The 17,755-nt window shown below is 55.2% G+C and overlaps 1 protein-coding gene across 10 annotated transcripts in view; it reads right to left on the reverse strand.

The window, feature by feature from the left end:
- Positions 1 to 4,254: 4,254 nt before the first annotated feature.
- Positions 4,255 to 17,755, reverse strand: part of CHST15 (carbohydrate sulfotransferase 15) — a 74,772-nt gene continuing 61,271 nt past the window's right edge. For all 10 annotated transcript variants that reach the window (XM_055299916.1, XM_055299914.1, XM_055299917.1 and 7 more), the window contains 3 exons: positions 15,088 to 15,244; positions 9,027 to 9,174; positions 4,255 to 6,757 (listed from right to left, as the gene is read on the reverse strand). In XM_055299916.1, coding sequence (XP_055155891.1) covers positions 6,567 to 6,757; positions 9,027 to 9,174; positions 15,088 to 15,244 — 496 coding nt within the window. In that variant the 3' untranslated portion in view covers positions 4,255 to 6,566. The remainder of the gene's footprint in view (positions 6,758 to 9,026; positions 9,175 to 15,087; positions 15,245 to 17,755) is intronic.

Here is a 17,755-nt window from a genome sequence, read left to right on the forward strand (position 1 = left end):
CGCTAAGCAGGGTTAGGACGGCCGGTGGGAGTGACTTGGAAAATCTCACCACCCAGAGCCCTGTGTTTTTCCTCCTGTTAAACAGGAGCCTGCGTATCTTCTATTTTGCTCGCTCCCAGGAGGATCCGGGCACGGGGGCGCCGAGCAGGAGCCCCGGCCTGGTCTGAGGCATGCTGGCTCTGCTGCCCGGGCCATTTGGGGGAAGCCGGGCCGCCAATCCCTACTCGGTTTCTGCCACAGACGCGGAGGGGAGGTCGCACGTGGGATGCAGTGGCCTCGGGAGGGGCGGAGGTCACAGCAGGAACAGGCCGCTGCCCTCAGCACCTCTCCCGGGGCCCCCCAGGGGTGCTGCAGTTCTGCACTGCTTGGGTGATGCTCTGGTCTGTATCTAAGTGCTGCACGAGATCCCAGGTCCACACGGACAGGGACCGGGTCTGCTCTCCCGGAAGCCTCCGGCGCCGGGCACCCAGGCAGCTCTCCGAAAACACCTGGTGAAGGAAGCGGCGAAGGAAGCGGCGAGTGAGCAGATAAGCAGCGCCCACCCCGGCCCACCCCAACATCTGGCCCACTGCCTCCTGCCAAGTAGATGTTCAGAAAATCTTTGCTAAGAAATTAAATTTTGAGTCTTTGTGCACTTTCTAGCTGCAGGGGGTCCCTTGGTGCCTCTGAGGCGGCGGGGTGGGGCTGGGCCCAGGGGTGGGCAGCCCACTTCTGAGGACTCTGCTGGCCCCTATGGGGGGAGCTGGTAGGTGGGAGGCCCAGGGGCTTCTACTGCCCGTTCCATTGGGCAGAACAGAGTTCATTTCCTTTTGTTTTCCCCTGGAAGCTCCAGTCACCACCCAGAGCCCTGGGACAGAGGTCTGAGGAAACCGCTGCTCCATCCCTGAGGGCCTTCCGAATGGGGGTTGGTCGAGGGAGGAAGAGTTCTGGTGCCTGAAAGGCTGGGGTACCGGCTGGGGAGCCCTGCTGGGGGCACGGTGCCTATACAGGATGGCACAGCGGGTAAAGGCATCGGCTTTGAAATTAGTAAGTAGAAAACTAGTTGCCATTCTGCTGCGACTGGGGATCAGGCCGTGCGACCTCAGGCAGGTGGGCAGCCTCTCTGACCCTGTTTGTCCTTTTGTAGACCGTGGTCTTATTAACTGTCCCACTCGCTCACGAGGCCCCCAGACCTGGGGATGTGGGAAAGGCCAATGGTGTTCAAGGTGATGGGGGTGGGCGCCTCTCAGACCTCCACTGGGGAACCTGGGCCTTGAACCCACCCTGTCTGGCTCCAGGCCTGGGGTTTATCTTCCTCCAACACCGTCCCTCTTTGGGCACAGTTTGGTGGGTGCAAGTCAAACCATCCCTCTCGGTGGAAGAATGGTGAAGAATGGCTCCTGACTTGGGGGGAAGCTGGACACGGTCCCGTCGGGACTCCCCGGGCCCGGCCTTTCTCTGCTCCACTGGGTCCCCGCTCTTATGTCACCATGTGGCCTTGGGAAAGCCATGCAACTCAGGGAGGCCCAGGTGTCAGCCTTGCAGAGACCTCCCTGCTTCTAAATCCTACCGCGAAGGCCGGCAGAGCCAGGGTGCATGCCGGAAACCCACGAGAGCCCCAGTGGCCTCCCTGCTCTCCCCATGCCGTGCCCCAAGTAAGGAATCCCCACCGTGGGAGGGGGGCCCCCTTCCTATACCCCCCGCACCCCACCCACAGGGCGGCCAGCAGATAATGGGCCCATCTGGCTCCTTGCCTAGTCCTCAGCGCAACAGTGAAGGGCGTGCGGGCAGCCTGCGTCTGGTCTCAGGAGCCCGTGGCAGGAGGATGGGCAGCCGCGCTCGGGAGGGCATGATGTTGTCCCTCACAGGTCGGCTGCAGGTGCCCAGGGCGCCACCGTGTCCACCCGGGCGTTCAGCCCCGGCCCGTGTCGGCTCTGGGGGGGCAGGCCGCGCAGCCCCCAGACACCCTGGGCTGCCTCCAGTCCTCCCCCCTTCTGCCCAAGACCTGGGCTGGAGCAGGTGAGCAGAGGGGGAGGTGGAGGGGGCCGGGGGATGGCATGGCCGGGCGGGAGGGCTGGGGACGGGGTACCAGGAGCAGGGACAGAGTGGACTGCAGTCCAGCCGTCCCCAGGCCGCCCCCAGACATGAGCCCATGGAGGTCACGGCCCCCGGGCCTCTCTCGGGGACCAGAAACCATGCGAACTATTTTGGTGGCTTTCAGAAGCTGCTCCCCTTGAAGCATGACTAACCCGGAAACAGCTGAACTTCAGAAACTCTCAACTGCCCTTGTGGCTGAGGTGGGTCTCCTGGAGAACCGAGAAAGTGACTTTAAAGGAAAAAATAGAACTTCTAAGCACTCAGCAATCTATCTGGGGTGGGGGGCCCCTTCTAAGCGCTCACCTGGAGAAACACCCAGAACGGCTTGCAAGGTAACCTTGGGAGAAAAGTGGGTCTGTGGCCCTGCCTGGCCTCCCCCCGTCCCGCTCACCCCAGCCACAGGACCTGCTGGACAGGAAGACGCACCACCTCGGGACGGATGGGTCGGGAGGGAAGCTTGGTCCTCTGCTGGGCAGCTGCCTGCCCCCTCAGATCTGCTTGGGCCCCACAGGGCGAAGATGCAAAGGCTGGGCCGGGGGCGTCCACTCCCTTGGCTGCCTGGCTGCCTCCCGGGGCCACCCTCCTGGGGGTGGCTGAACAATGACCCCTGAAGACGTCCACATCCTAATCCCTGGAGCCTCTAAGTCACCTTATGTGGCAAAAGGGCCTTTACTTAGATGTGACCCTGAGACGGGGAGAGGACCCTGCATTACCTGGGGGGCCCAGAGTCATCCCTGGAGTCTTTCCGAGGGCAGGGAGTGGGGACAGTCAGAGAAGGCCGATGTGACCCCGGAACTAGTCAGAGATTCGAGGATGCTACACTGAGGACCGGGGCAGGGGCCACGAGCCATGAAAAGGGGAGGCTTCCAGAAGCTGGAGATGCCGAGGGAGCGGGTCCTCCCCCAGCATCTCCAGAAGGCACGGGGCCCACACCTTGGCCTTCGCCCCAGGAGACTGATTCCGGATTTCTCATCTCCGGAGCTGCCAGATAATCAACTCGTGTTGTTTTAAGGCGCTAGTCTGGCATAATTAGCGCCAGCAGCTGAGGGATCCTGGTCTGGTTCCCCAGGGCCACCCGCCCACGGGCCTGCCCCCTCCTGGCTGCTCAGCGGGAGCCCTGGCCCGGGAGGTTCTGGGAAGGTGCCTCTTCCTGCAAGTCTTAACAGGATCTGCCTCGCCCACAAGGAGAACGGCTCCCCCAGGGTGAGATTTTGGGAGCAACAGGGAAACACCCGCCCACACCCAAGGCCTCTCTCCCTCCCTGCTGGCTGAGGCCAGAAATTCCTCCAGAGCCGGGCTTTGCTTGTTCCCAAATAGGGGCATGGGGAAGAGGTCATTCCAAAGGGAGGTCAACATTAAGATGTAGATGAGTGTTCCCTGTGAACTGGATCCCGAAGAGGGGGGCGCCCACACAGGGGAGAGGGTTTCCCAGGACAGGGAATCAAGGGACCTCAAGGCTCACCCGTCCATCCTGCCCCTCGTGTCCCACCCACCCCTCTCCTCTCAGGCTGGCTTTCTCTGCTGAGCCAAACTGGTCCTGGCTCCCTCATCAGGAGATGGGGTCCTCCTCTTTCCGGGTCTGGACTTGCTGGGCCCCCCTCCCACAATACACAACTACGGAGGAGGGTGCTGGGGGACTCTCCCAAGGTGGTCTTTTCAGAAAAGGGGGACCAACCCGTGGTCCACACTGGCCTCCTGAAAGCCCAGGCCTCTGGAACCCCAAATGTGGGTCAACCCCAACTCCTCCACCCGGCTGGCCCATCCCCCTGCAGCCAGAGGACCCTGAAGTGTCTAGTGACAGTGACACACACTCACTGCCCCCGGGTATGAGGGAAGCAGCCATCCTGGGAGCAGTCCGTGGGCACAGCAGGGCCTGTGGTCAGTCACCCCACCTTCCAACCCACACGGCCGACAATCACGTGAGGCTGGTCTGTGGGCACGGCGGGCCCTGGCACCCGCACACCCATGGCAGGCCACTCGTGGGTTGTCCCTGGTGATGTCAGAGCTCTTCCCTCTCCCGTCCCCATATGCAGGGGGTCCCCTCCCCCGGTGTGCGCAGAGAGCACACAGGTGAGACCCTGGACCATCTCGGCGACTCATCTGTATGCAGCAGGTGCGGTGGAGGACCTACCCCGGGCGCGCAGGGGGGCGAGGCACCGCATGCACTCCCGGGCCGGGTCACGGGGGCCACATTTAATTATGTTAAATATTAATAAAAGTACAGAGTAACTGTGGTTCACTTAGCATACCTTCCACTACCGAGGGTGTACAACTGAATACAGTCCGATACGCGGCTTTGGGGACACAAAGTATCTTCAATACCAGGTCATGAGAAACGCTCCCATTCACTTTGGTTTTGGACGACAGGCTCTAGGACGGCCGTCTGGAACGACACCCGGGCCGTCAGCCAGAACCGGGCTGCCTGTGAGAAAGCAGGGGCGCCAGGTGCGCCCTCCGGAGAAAGGCCCCTCGAGAGGAACTGTCTGGATGGCACTGATTGGCACCGAAGGGCTGGGCCTGCGTCTATAAAAAGATTTGTATCATAAACCAAATAATATTGGAAATAATACCTCCGGGAATACTTCTGTAAGAAGCAGAATCACACTACATGTTATTCACATGCATCCGAGTGCGTAGGAAAAATCCTCTGTCGTAGTCGTGGGTGGGGCGGGAGAGCGAGATGTGTCCTCAAGTGACAAGTTCGTTGGCAGAGAAATCAATCCATGAAAAGGTGGTGTCCAGAGTGGAGGCGCCTCATCAGCAACAGAAGTGGAAGGTGCCCACGCACGCATGCGTGTGCACACCCAGGACTGTAAATAAATACACACGCACGCTGCCGTGACATCTCCCTGCAGCCCCTGGTGCTCAGGCCGGATCCCCTGCTGGCTGCCGCTCCACCTGCTGCCTGTGAGGGACATGGGGCCGGGGGACTGTGCCACAAAGCGGGTCTTCGGGACACACAGCTCCTTCAGTAGCAGGAACAGCTCGGCTATGGCCATACTGATGGCCCTTGCACGCCTTCACCCGGGCGGCGCATCCCACCTCTTGCTGGCAGAAAGATGAGGACGCCAGGGCTGGACAGCTGAGCAAATCCTCACGCCTGCACACGTGGCTGGACACAAAGGCATCCGCATGTTCTGACTTTGGCGTATGGGACTTGTCCAGAGAGCTCTGGTTCCCAGGAAGCTTCCCTTGGAAACACTCCAGTGCAAAACTCCATCGAGGTCCCACCTGGGGCTGTGTGCCAAGTGGGCTCCAGTGTTCTCTTCGCTCTCTCCCCATCACCTCCAAGAAATGACGAGACCTTTAGCCCATCCACTGGTAAACCAAGCTGCCGAGCGGCCCAGTAAGTTCCATTAAGAATCCCAGCATACCATGCGCGGCCCACGTACAGCTCACTCATTGTGTTTCTCAATCAGAACAAGCATCTTGTAGTCTGTGAACATAGGAAGGGCCTCTGGCCATGCGTGGTGGAGAATGTGCGTAATGAGCTCATTCCGGGGGCTGGGGGGGGGGAGGCCGAGCAACAGAGAGCGTCCTTGGCCGGAACTAAAACTTGAAACACCTTCCAGGCCTGGTGGTGACCTTGAGTGTGCGAGGAGAGTCCAAGAGGCCCAGACTTCCCAGGAAGAGTTCAACCCCTGGAAGGTGCTCCGTCTGGCATTAACTGCAACAACTTCCCTTCCAGTTAGAAACGGACTTTGTATTCTGATTATAAACTGAGTAAACTCTTGAGGAAACATCTAAAGAGGCAGAAAAGGGAGCTACGGCTAACGAGATACAGAAAGTGGTTTCAAACATTCAATTTTCTAGTTGAACGTAAGTAACGCACAAGGACAGAATGGGAGATGGTCCGAGAAACAAATGTGCTACCAAATTTGATGATTTTTTTCTTCTCTCTCATGAAAGTGAAGTTAAGAGGGTTTATATCTGAAGAGAAAAAGGGTGGACTTTGGAGTAAAAGGAAAAAAAGGAAAGAGGCTCCATTCTCTGCCCAAATGAAGGTATTGGCCTGAACAGTGCTTCCAAACTGAATGGAAGTGTAAGCGCTGACCTCTAGCGTGGTGACATGACCCCTAGCATGGTGGCATAACCTTAGTGTGGTGGCATGACCTCCGGCATGATGACGTGACCTCCAGCGTGGCGGCGTGACCTCTGGCGTGCTCAATTGGATCCCAGCATCGTCAGCCCCCAGCTACGCCCATCCCCCAGCGCCCCCACCGGCACCGCCCGCCTCACCCCCGCAGCCTGGCCACGCTGCTGCGGAGGGAACAGTTTCCCAAGTGGATTTCCAATGGCCTCGGCTGGAGAGGCCCTGCAAAGGGTCAGTTGCCAGATTATTTCACACCACAAATGGTTATGCTAAACACGTGCCTCGGGAGGGGAAGAAGAATCTCGGGGTTTTCTCCACACTGTGAGTAAAAGGGCCCCCCCACAAAGACAGACTTTTCAATCGTGGTACAGTGGAAACCACAGAGGGAACGCAGCCCTCAGGTCTTCCTCCAGGCGAACGCCTCGTCGGCGAGCACCTGCGCCAGCCTGGTGTTGAAAGGCCCGTAGAAGTCCTGCAGGATCCTCTGGGTGACAGGCCACATGGGCCCCAGGTTCCGGTCCTCAGGACGCCGCGCATTGGACGCGGGGCTCTTTGTCATCAGGGTCTCTTGTTTCTCACCTAAGGGCCCTGAACAGAGAGAAAAGAAAGGCTCCCATGAGGCCAGAGGCACAGCAGGATGGAACCCCACAAAGCTCCCAGCCATGCTTCATGTCGAGACAGGAGTTCCCCTTCAGTGTGCGGAGATTAAAATGCTTCGGCTGGACCCATTCTGGAGTCACTGAGGGTGGAAAGCGGAAGTGTCATCATGAAATAGCAGGGACTCTCAGGCCTGGGGTTGCATACTTGCCCTCGGAAGTGTGGCTGGAACTGTGGGATGCAGCTCACCTGGGCCTCACCTCCTGGCTTCCTGGCCAGATACCCCTCAAGGGCAGGCACTTGCGGCCACCAGCCTGTCCTTCGATAACTGTCCAACCTGCACATCCATGTGCTTAGATCCTCCTGCTAACCAGCCTGCCAGAATTTTGTCCTTGTTCTTTCCACTTCAGGCTGCTGATGCAAAGGGCCTGTGGCTGCACCATACTTCACCCTGTGTGTTGTGCTATGCAGGGCCCACGGGGGCAGGGGGAGGCCACCTATGCCCAGAGACCCCATGAGCTGAACTTCCTCCTGCAGCAAGGTCAGTAGGAAGCAAGGCCCAGGAACAAGCCAGCCACCTCCACCTCCAGCCCTCTAGACCATAGGCCTCTCACTGGCTTAACCAACCGGATCAACGCTCAGGCCCTCGGGATGGTGGCAAGGCCAAGGTCCTAAGCCTTTACACAGAAAACCATCAAGACCGTGTGGTACTGGCACAAAAACAGACATATAGATCAACGGAACAGAACAGAGAACCCAGAAGTGGACCCTGAACTTTATGGTCAACTAATATACGATAAAGGAGGAAAGACGATCCACTGGAAGAAAGACAGTCTCTTCAATAAATGGTGCTGGGAAAATTGGACATCCACATGCAGAAGAATGAAACTGGACCACTCTCTTGCACCATACACAAAGATAAACTCAAAATAGATGAAAGATCTAAATGTGAGACAAGATTCCATCAAAATCCCAGAGGAGAACTCAGGCAACACCCTTTTTGAACTTGGCCATAGTAACCGGAGAAGGACAAACAGTGTATGTTCTCATTCATTTGGGGAATAGGAATAATAGTGAAAGGGAATATAAGGGAAGGGAGAAGAAATGTGTGAGAAATATCAGAAAGGGAGACAGAACATAAAGACTTCTAACTCTGGGAAATGAACTAGGGGTGGTGGAGGGGGAGGAGGGCGGGGGGTGGGGGTGAATGGGTGACGGGCACTGAGGGGGACACTTGACGGGATGAGCACTGGGTGTTATTCTGTATGTTGGTAAATTGAACACCAATAAAAATTAATTTATAAAAAAAAAAAAAAAAAAAAAAGAAAACCCTATTCCAGTGTCCTTGGGTTGCATGTAATAGAAGGAACAGAGCTGCCTCACTGTCCGTCTCAGGGACTAAAGGCAAGCTCATCAAGGCAAGAGAATCTACCAGTGGCCAAATCAAAGAAAAATGGTTCTGGGCCTTCAAAGGGAAGAATAATCACACTCCCTCGTATCACCAGCTCACCTATGACAAAAGGGTCCCAAGGCCAGTGGTGGGCACACATACTTCAGGAAATATTCCCTCAACAAAATTCCCAGGCCAGATAATTAGACGGGGCTGCGGGAGACGAATGATGAGTGAGCTCTGCTCTAGACTTCAAGCAATCCTTGGGGGCACATCCACATGGGCAGCACGCCGTGTCCACATGCCCACCCCTACCAGCCATCACCATGGCCAGGAGCAGTGGGCCTTCCCAGACGTACCACCAGCCATGTGGCCCTGACGTCAGGGGTTGCCAGAAACCTGGGACGAGGCAATGACCTGTCCATGCCCTCCTCCAAGCCTTGTGGCCTCCGCAACACTATTCCAGGCACACACTGACATCTCACCCATCCTCAGGGCTCAGGCCACTGACCATTCCTTCCAAGAAGCCTTCCATTCTGTCCTTCAGCAGCTGGGACCCCAGGTCACGTGTACAAACCTACTGCGAGGACACTAACCTTCCCCATCGTTCTATCAGTGCCTTGGGTTCCTTGAGCTGAGGCTTTCCTTCTCCTCTCTGTCTGCTACCCTGAAAGCTTCCAGGTGAGGGGCCATCCCCTCACTACCCCAGCACAAGGCTCGGCGCCTGACAAACAGCTACTGAACTAGCCACCCAGCTCGGCCCACCCCTGCCAAGTGCACGGAGTCCAGATGTGACTCAGCGAGCACCGCGGCCAGCCAGTGTCCACGGAGCTCATGCCAGCTCCACGGTCTCCAGCGCGACATTCATACCGAGGTTGAGGAACTGGAAGACCCTGTGCATGGTGTACTTGACGTTGGATGCGTGGTCTTCCAGGCGAAGAATGAGGAATTGGTCTTTGTTAAAAACAGTGAGCCAGTCCAGAAGGTACACGGCATACAGACCGACCTGGAGCCTCACCTAGAGCCAAAGAAGAAGGCAGGTGTTACCTCAGGAGTGATTCCCCCAACACTTTCCCCCAAGTATGATGGCATGTGTACAAGCCAACCCCAAAAGACTTATCCAAGCAAACAACTGCCTTCAAAGGATGGATTTTAAATGCCATGCATGCTCGAGTCCTCATGGAGGGTTCTGAGCTACCCACGCAAGGCGTTCCTACTTGGCGTCACATTTAACCCTCACGATGACCCTCTAGGTAGCCCCGTGACACATTTAGTAGTAAAGACTGTGGTGAAGGAAGTGCCCCAGACTGTTTGCATGAACAGTGCCGACATTCTTTACACAACGTCCTGGCTGTTTCTGCTCCTACACCCAGCACATGACGACCATGAGAAACACCAGTCAACGCCTCGGAGACAAGCCAGGTGAGGGAACTGCCATGTGCCCGGTGCCATCCGAACACCCGTGCCAGACGGCTGTGTGTACGTCCCGGTACAGCAGTGTTACATGCAGCCACTGCACGTCCGGGGTCCTCGTCCTTCTATGCCTTCTCTCACGCCCAACTGCAAGCTTGCACAATGAACAATTAACCTTGCCCAAGGGAAGTCTGACCCCTTGTCCTTGGATCCTAGGAGGTGACCTCTAGGTCACCTGGATGTCCTACCTCATAAGCATCTTTGCTCACCTGGGGCATCTGGCCACCCGACAGTACAGAGCACGAGTCGCCACGGGAGCTTTGGGCCACACAGGCTCAGTCTGACCTGCAGCAGGGGCTGGACAGTAAGGCCAGCCACGCGGAGGTATGTGACTGAGCCCAGGCAAGAGCCTGGACACCAGGGCTTCGGTGGGCTTCCCTGGTAGGCAATGCTCGGCACGTAGCGTCACGTGTGCTTCTTCCCCACACAGGCTGATGGGTGATGGGTGTCCCTTCCCTGCTGTAAATCGTAACCACGAATACCACCGTCTTCAGTGCGCCCTGGGATTCCTTCCAATTACTGAGCCCCAAAACCACTTTTGGGGACCCCCGACTTACAAACACGTCACGACTCAGAGTGGTCCTGGTATGTTCCCGTTAACCTCGCAGCTGCTATTAAGCTCCTCAAAGCTTCAGGAAAGAACAGTCCTCTCCCCTTCCACCAAGGCCCCTTGTCCTGCACTCCTACTCCTGCGCCCCGGCCTCCCCACGTCCTCGGGACCCCCACTCCTCTTCCTGTCTGCTGCTCTGTCTCTGCCACCTTCCCAGATGTTTCCATCCGCTGCCCCTCTGGTCAGGCCCCACTGCACGGCCTCCTCACTGTTCCTCCCGTCTAGTCTCCAGCAGCCAGCCCTCGCCTGCCACTACCGTAAACGGTCCCCACTCCCGACCCGCGCCCCCCCCCACGGTGTCCAAGTGTGGAGAGCTCTTGGTCTGGCTTGTGCTCAGCCCCCAGGTACCCCCTCCAAGCCTCGGCCCCTTTGGGCTCCTCCTGTCTTCCCCTAGCAGGGCTCTGGAGGCCCTGGCAGCCATGCCCACTGCCGTGGGAGCAGACGACGATGGTGAGACAGTTGACCAGAAGCACAACTTGTTTCCTCTCCCACTATTCTTTTCTCATTCTGTTATTTTTCTTATCGTGTGGGAGGACACAAAGGAAGAAAAACAGGGAGGGGGATCAGCTGTCTCCAAAATTCATCAGCTGCCTCCAGCCCCCAGGTGGTTGCCTCTTTGTGTGCCAACCTGTACAGAAGACCCCAAGCTGGGCCAAAGCCACAGGGAAATGCGTATGTGCCAGCCTCAGAAATCACGTGTGCGTCGCCTCTAACACAGACAAACCATTACAAGAACGCCTGCTTGAGTCATCAGCCTCAAAGAACATTTCAATTCTCTGTCAGCCTCACGGCTGGCCCCTCTCAGGGAGGCCCTGCCTCACAAGGGCCGTATCTTCCCGAGAGCCCGCTTTTGGATTGGGGAACTTTCTAGAATCAAAGAAGCTGGTGTTTGCAACACGATGGGGCACTGTATAATAGCCGGGATCCCACTCCTGACCTGGCCACAGGTGACAGACTATTTCTGGGCAGGCCTGCTATGTCCATCATGGGAAGAGCCCCCACCACTGCTCCCAGAGGGACAGGACCTGCTGGCTGAGGTCCTCCTGTAGCCGGAAACAGACTCAGGGGTGCTCTGCAGAAGGGAGGTGGGCTGGCTCCCATAGCAGCAGGCTCCCTGGTCCCCTGAACACCCCTCTCCCAGCCCGACGCCCCTGTACCACTCCAGGAAAGCTCTGGTCACCCCGACTGACACTTTCTGGTGCAAGCAGCATCGCTGCTACAACTGTGCGCCATTAAGACCAACCTAGGACAGGCCCACTCAGAATTATTCGCCTCGCCCCCGGCAGAGTTGGAGAATCAAAATGGAATGAAGATAAAAAGAGTATTTAGGGGAAGTGTCCGATTGATAGAAGATTACAAAACATCAGAGCTGAGAGAAGCCTTTGAGGTGATCTGCCCCAGCCAACTCTTGATGGAAAAATAGAAGCCCAGGGAGGGGTAGGAGGGCCGGCTCAGGGTCAGCTGGGAGCACCCACCAGTTCTGTTTCCTATTGGGGCTTAGGTAGAACTCCCCACCCAGCCTATCTGCTGTCTGCTAGTGCCAAAAACTCCTCGTTCATTCATTCACTTGTTCTGCAAATAATCGAGTGCGTGCTACACGCCAAGTGCCCCACTAGCCAGTGGAGATGTGCTGCTACGTAACAGACACGGCCCCTGGCCTCCTGGAGCCTGGAACCTAGTGGGGGACCCAAGAAACCAACACCTGTAACCAGCAGCTGCAGTCCACGCTATCGGGACACACACAGGGTGGGGACAGGGAGCAGACGGTAGATGAAAGCAAGACCGGGAGAATGAGAAGCCCTCCAACACCCAGGAGAGGCCTGTCCCCCGGAAAGGAAAGTGGGAAAAGGCGCTGGAACCTGTCTCTTCAACCTCAGGGGACAACGCTCTGTCTGGAGGGCTGCTAGACAGATTGCCGGGCCCACCCCCAAGGCGCTCGATTCTGGGGTCTGGGGCTCAGCCTGGCAGTCTGTGTTTCTGACAAGTTCCCAGGGGGCGTCGATGCTGCCGGTCCAGGGACCCGCTTTGCAAACCCCTGCTCCAAGGCAAGAGGCTGGCCTGAGGACTGAACAGGAGAGCGTGTGGCCGCAGAGCAGTGATGGAGAGGGGGTGGCAGGGAGGAGGTGGAGGTGGCGGCCGGGCCGGCTCGCGCTTTCTGGTGCTGCAGGAGGGCAGTGAATGTCTTCAGAAGGGTCGTACCAAGGTCCACCCTGGGCTGTGGCTGAGCTGGGATTCAGCTGGAGGGAAATCTGCTTCCCTCATGCCAGAATTAAAGATTCAATCTCCTTTGCCTGGTTCTTCCTGCTGAGCAGGAGCTGGCCAGGGGCTGAAGAGTAACGGCCAATCTGCGATCTGTGACACCCGCCCCCCTCTGTCCTATGTACAGATGCCGCCCCTGGGCTTCTCTCTCTGACCAGAGGTGTCTGCTAAGCCACCGCCTTGTGGTGGCTTCCCCCTTTTATCCCACCACCTCATCCTCATCCATCCCATCTGCACTTCTCTTCCACTATGCCTAATTGTTTCTAGAAACCTCCATCCCCTCCTACCCTGACTCAGCTACCAATTCTCTTATAGAAATCTCATCTCATCCCCACCCCCACTGGCTTCCCTGTCTCTGGGATACACCCCACCCTCCCACCCCTGAGGGCCCTGTACACTGGGCACCTTTCTGAAATGCACAACTGCTACAACTATCCTCCCTTCAAGCCCTCCCTGGGGTCCCAGCAACCTCAGGATGAAGTCCGGACTTCCAAGGCTCACCAGAGCTCCTCAGTGATGCAGGCTCACACCTTCCTCTTACCATCACCCCACCACCCACACAACTATGTGCTGTGCTGACTGTAGTAAACACGGTCTGTGCCCACCTCTCATCTTTTGCACATTCTGCTCCCCTCACCTGGACATGTCACCAACTCCACACCCCCAGATGACTCCTCCTTTCAGCTTCAACACAAACATTACCTCTCTGAGAGAGTCCCTCTGATGCTCTATGTCCGGGTAGCCTCTACTGGGAGCCACAGCTCCTGTCCCAGCCTGTCACTCTCCCTGCTAGGGCTGGGGCTGCACTGGGCAGTCTGTCCTGCCATGGCTGCCATCCCAGCCTGCGGGCCACTCACACACATAGTGAAGTGGTGAATGCACGTGAAGGGTAGCAGAATACGCAGCCCTGAAATATACCACTTGGCGTAAGGATTATTTTGAAGGCAACTGAGAAGAAACAAGAAAAGCTCTCTGCCCTCACTGTTTGCCTAAAAGCAGTATGTAAATTTGTGAGGGTGCCCTCCTCCCCTCTCGGCCATGATGGACCAAAGTTAATCACTGGAGAAACTCTAAACCTCTGTCGGCCTGAAGACAGCACCAAAGATTTGACAGAACAAACCTTGCTAAAACTAGCCCTTATCACCCCCATCCATTTACTTGCCTTCCCACAGTTTCCTGCTCTAGAAACTCAGTCTTTTTCCTTTGTCTGGTCACCTCTCTACAAACGCATTGTTCTCTTACCACGTCATATGAGCCTGAGTTCTAACCACCCCTCTGAGTTACTCATCAAGGATGCGTGTATCTGCAACACAGACATTAATAAGCTGGTGGTTCTTTCCCCTCTTGTTAATGTGTCTTTTGTCATCTAATTTATGGGGCCCCAACCAATGACTCTAAGATGGCCAGAGCCAAGGGATGATTTATTTCTCCCCCCCATGTGAATGAATATCACTCTGATCCTTCCAACAGCCCGGTAAAGCGGTAGTATTACTACATTTTATGGGAAGCAACAGAGTCTCAGAGAAGCTCAAACAATTGTTCAGAGTCACACAGCTGGTAAATCCCCAGGCTGGGAACTGCACCCACGCCACCATCTGACTCCACAGGCCACTCCTCTACCCTACACCCCTGGCCAAATTCTGTGCGGATCTGTGGCCCTGGTCTGAAGCATCCTTGACAAACTAAAAACTCCAGCAGGAGAGCCTCAATCCAACCCACTGCCCAATGCACCCTGCCTTCCAGATGACACACCCTCTGATAGCGAGAGAGTGAAACCCCTTGAGAGGTTTGTGAAGCTCCCCATGCCCAGGGGGTTCCCAGCCTCCACCTCCAGCACATCTGTCGGTGGTTTACCACATGATGCACTCTGCAGAGCAGCACTTGTGAACCACACCCCAGGACAGGGGCAGCGCTGGCTTCACTGTGAAAGGGTTTCCTGCCACACAAATCTACTACAAAGGTAAGCCCACAACCCAAAAGTGGTGCAGCAGAAATCCACCCTTAGCTAAAGTGTGTGGAATTCACCACCAGCAGTTTCTTTTGCATAAAAAAAAAAAGCAAGATGGATATGGCTATATTCCTGAAGGCAAACAAGAGAAAAGAAAAGAGAGATCAAGGAAAAAACATTTTTCCATTTAGGCCCTGCCAAAGAAACACTGAAAGTCACCGGTGGGCAATTTTTTTTTAACCACCATGACAATCCACCACTGGAGAACATGCTTAAGACAGTTTGAGAGCTGGGTCCCCGTGTCTGCCAATCCTAATTGCAGGGTGCATTTTCGGAGCCTCGCTACATGGTAATCTTCCTAAATGCGCCCTCATTCCCTGCGGAGGGAGGAGAGAATTGTACCGGGGAGATCAGCAGGGAAGAAAGCCTGGTGCCAGCTGAAAGGGCCCATCCCTCTTACAGTTTTTATGTCCGTGCATATTTGTGTGTGCATTAGCCGCCGCGCAGAAGCCTGGGGAGAGGCATCTGCACATTCAAATGCTTCTCTGTGTTTATATGCTCCCATCCCATCCACCATGCCGCCTGCATAATAAGCACCACAGAGCCTGTTCTGAGGGGGGCCGGGCTTCCAGGATACGCACAGGCATGGCATTGTTGAGCGTGTTGTTGTAGACACAGGCACGCAAGGAATAATCGAGCATGCAATTTTCAAACAGCTGCAGAGCTTCCGTCACTTTTTCATGAAAGTCGTCGGCAGATTTATTCGAACTTGCGAAGTAGAGATAGTCGGAGTACAACCTGTGAATAAAATAAATGGATATTTTTACCGCCCAGGAATGTGAAGTCATGCTTCTTGGGTGACAATGACAGTCAACGTGCAATCACAGATCTCGTCTTGTTCATTAGGACCCTGGCATTTCTTTGTTCCCTTGCACATGGGCCACTTCCCTACCTCCTCTCACACCTCCCCACCCCTGCCAGGGCCACCCACACTCTCCTGGACTCAGACTCATCTACACTGGCCCCAGACAAGCCACCAGCACTTTCTTTATTCTTTCCAGCCACTTGAGCGTGCAGCCCTGCTTTCCCTGTCCTAGTGAGCTCAGAAATGAGAGCAAAGTCAGGCCATGAAAATGTTATCCTCCTTCCGGTCTGTCTTCTCTCCTCCATCTGAGGCAACAAGAACATCTGTCGCTCTTATAACATTACAGTTCCTTGGGAAATTCCTGCCCATTCCACAGACATTCCAAATGTTTTTTTTTTTTTTAATACCACTTGATGGGATGAGCACTGGGTGTTATACTACATGTTGGCAAATTGAATTTAAATTTTTTAAAATGTAAAAAAATAAGTAAAAAGATTTTTTTAAAAAAATACATGAAATGTATCTTCCTAGATTGGTAGGGAACCTATTTTTCAACACAGTATAAAAACACGCCCAGATATGCATGCAGTCACCTCTAAATCTGTTTGCTTGTCCACGTCCATGGGTCCATTCATGCGGATCCCACCACATGGATGTGCCAGGTTTTCCTACGGGAACTGGTGGTGTGGGCTCCTTGGCTGAACTTTACTGAGGCTCCTCTAAACCTTCTTCCCAACTTGTAAACGGCCACGTCATCTCCGAATTGCCCAATTTCAGCAAGAATTCTGATGGGTCAGTTTAGCCAGAATCCCCCACCCTCTGATATCTGATCATCCTGGATGTGTGGTGGGTTCTTCATCCCCATCCCCCCAACCCTTGGGGGCATGTCTCATCCCCTCAGCCTGCCTTCAGTGGGAATCCTGCTACATCGGGTTGGCCAGAGCCCTGACTCACTTACCCTGATGTGTCCTCTCAATAATTTCCAACCCACCGATCCCCACCCTTCCTTGGCTATAAGTCCCCACTTTTCCCTGCTGTACCTTGAATGGAGGCCAGTATCTGTCCCCTACAGGAAACCCCACACCATGTCCTGACCTCCCTGCAATGGTCCTCAATGAAGCCTGCCTTCAGTCTTGAACAAGCACCAGGAGAAGGACCTGCTTGCTTGCTTTCTCTTTCTTTCTATCTTTTCTTCCTTCAATAAATCTTCTGCAAATATATTTTACTGAACTCTCTGCATTACAGACAGATTTTTTTTAAAGCATGGGATATTTCTTTCCTTACATCACATAAATAAGCGGTAAGACAAGATGAGTTCTAACAACATAATAAATCCATCTCTCTTGGAAAGCCTTCCTGCCCAGGTTCTCTGGTGGTCCTAACTGGGAGTCTTGCTCCCCAAAGATGAGCTTCATTATCAGTTGCTGAAACAGCCTTTGAGAAATTTTCTTTGCCTACTCAGGCATCTATCTGCATATTTTGTATTTTTGAAAACGCAGATGGCATCAGATTACATCGGATGGAGTCAGGCTGCAGACCTACCACTGTGGCACTCTCCTAATCACCTGGTTTGGAGGATTCTGAGCATCCATGAGAGCAGCTAACATGGTACACTGCAGCCTGACAGACACCTGATTCTCTTGTCGCCAAATAACTTTTCTCTTTAACAGAACTGAGCTGTGAGTTCCCACACCTCTTCCTCTTTCTGCTTGCAGAGAGGCTAAGTCACGTGCCTTTTCGATGCCCATCCCCACGTGACCTCCCTGCTGCACCCTTGCCTCATACACCATCCTCGGCCTGCCTGTGGGAACACAGGGCTGACGAGGGGTGGCCCCCTGGCTCCAAGGACCCACATTCTCTCTCCTTCTAATACCACATTAACCCCCACAACTTCTCCAAAGTGGCTTCACTCATTCCAGTGAAGGCAATTCAGTGAACCTTACTATGTACCGTATGTCTGAGGAGTACACATCTGTCCTGCCAATGGTGCTCCAGCCCCTCCCTGGGACTCAGCCACACCCACTGGAGCAGAAACCACTGCACAGGGCCCCCACTGCACAGGTCAGCTGCAAATGCTCCTCCCACACCTCTCCCCTCTAACTACTGTCATGGGAGGATATGCAGATGTACCGGTACCTCGAGCATGGCTTGTCAGGGACAAGAGCTTCTTCACCCCTGGCACAGTGCCTTTGACATGACCCTGAGAATTCATCCACAGCCAGTATTCACAGAGGACACCTGTGAGAAGTCTGAAGATGCCTGAGATCTGCCCAGAGATTGCCTAGAGTCTACATACACCCTGGCATGGGAGTTTTGTAGACCTCAACCTGTTCCATTAAACACTTCAAAAGGCTGTTTCCAGACTTGTCCTCAGTGATGCTCAGTGACTGGCGAGTTCACACCCACCAGATCCGTGCCCACCCGAGCATATTACCCAGGATGAT

Source organism: Nyctereutes procyonoides, unplaced genomic scaffold (genome assembly GCF_905146905.1).
Source record: "Nyctereutes procyonoides isolate TBG_1078 unplaced genomic scaffold, NYPRO_anot_genome, whole genome shotgun sequence".
NCBI lineage: Eukaryota > Metazoa > Chordata > Mammalia > Carnivora > Canidae > Nyctereutes > Nyctereutes procyonoides.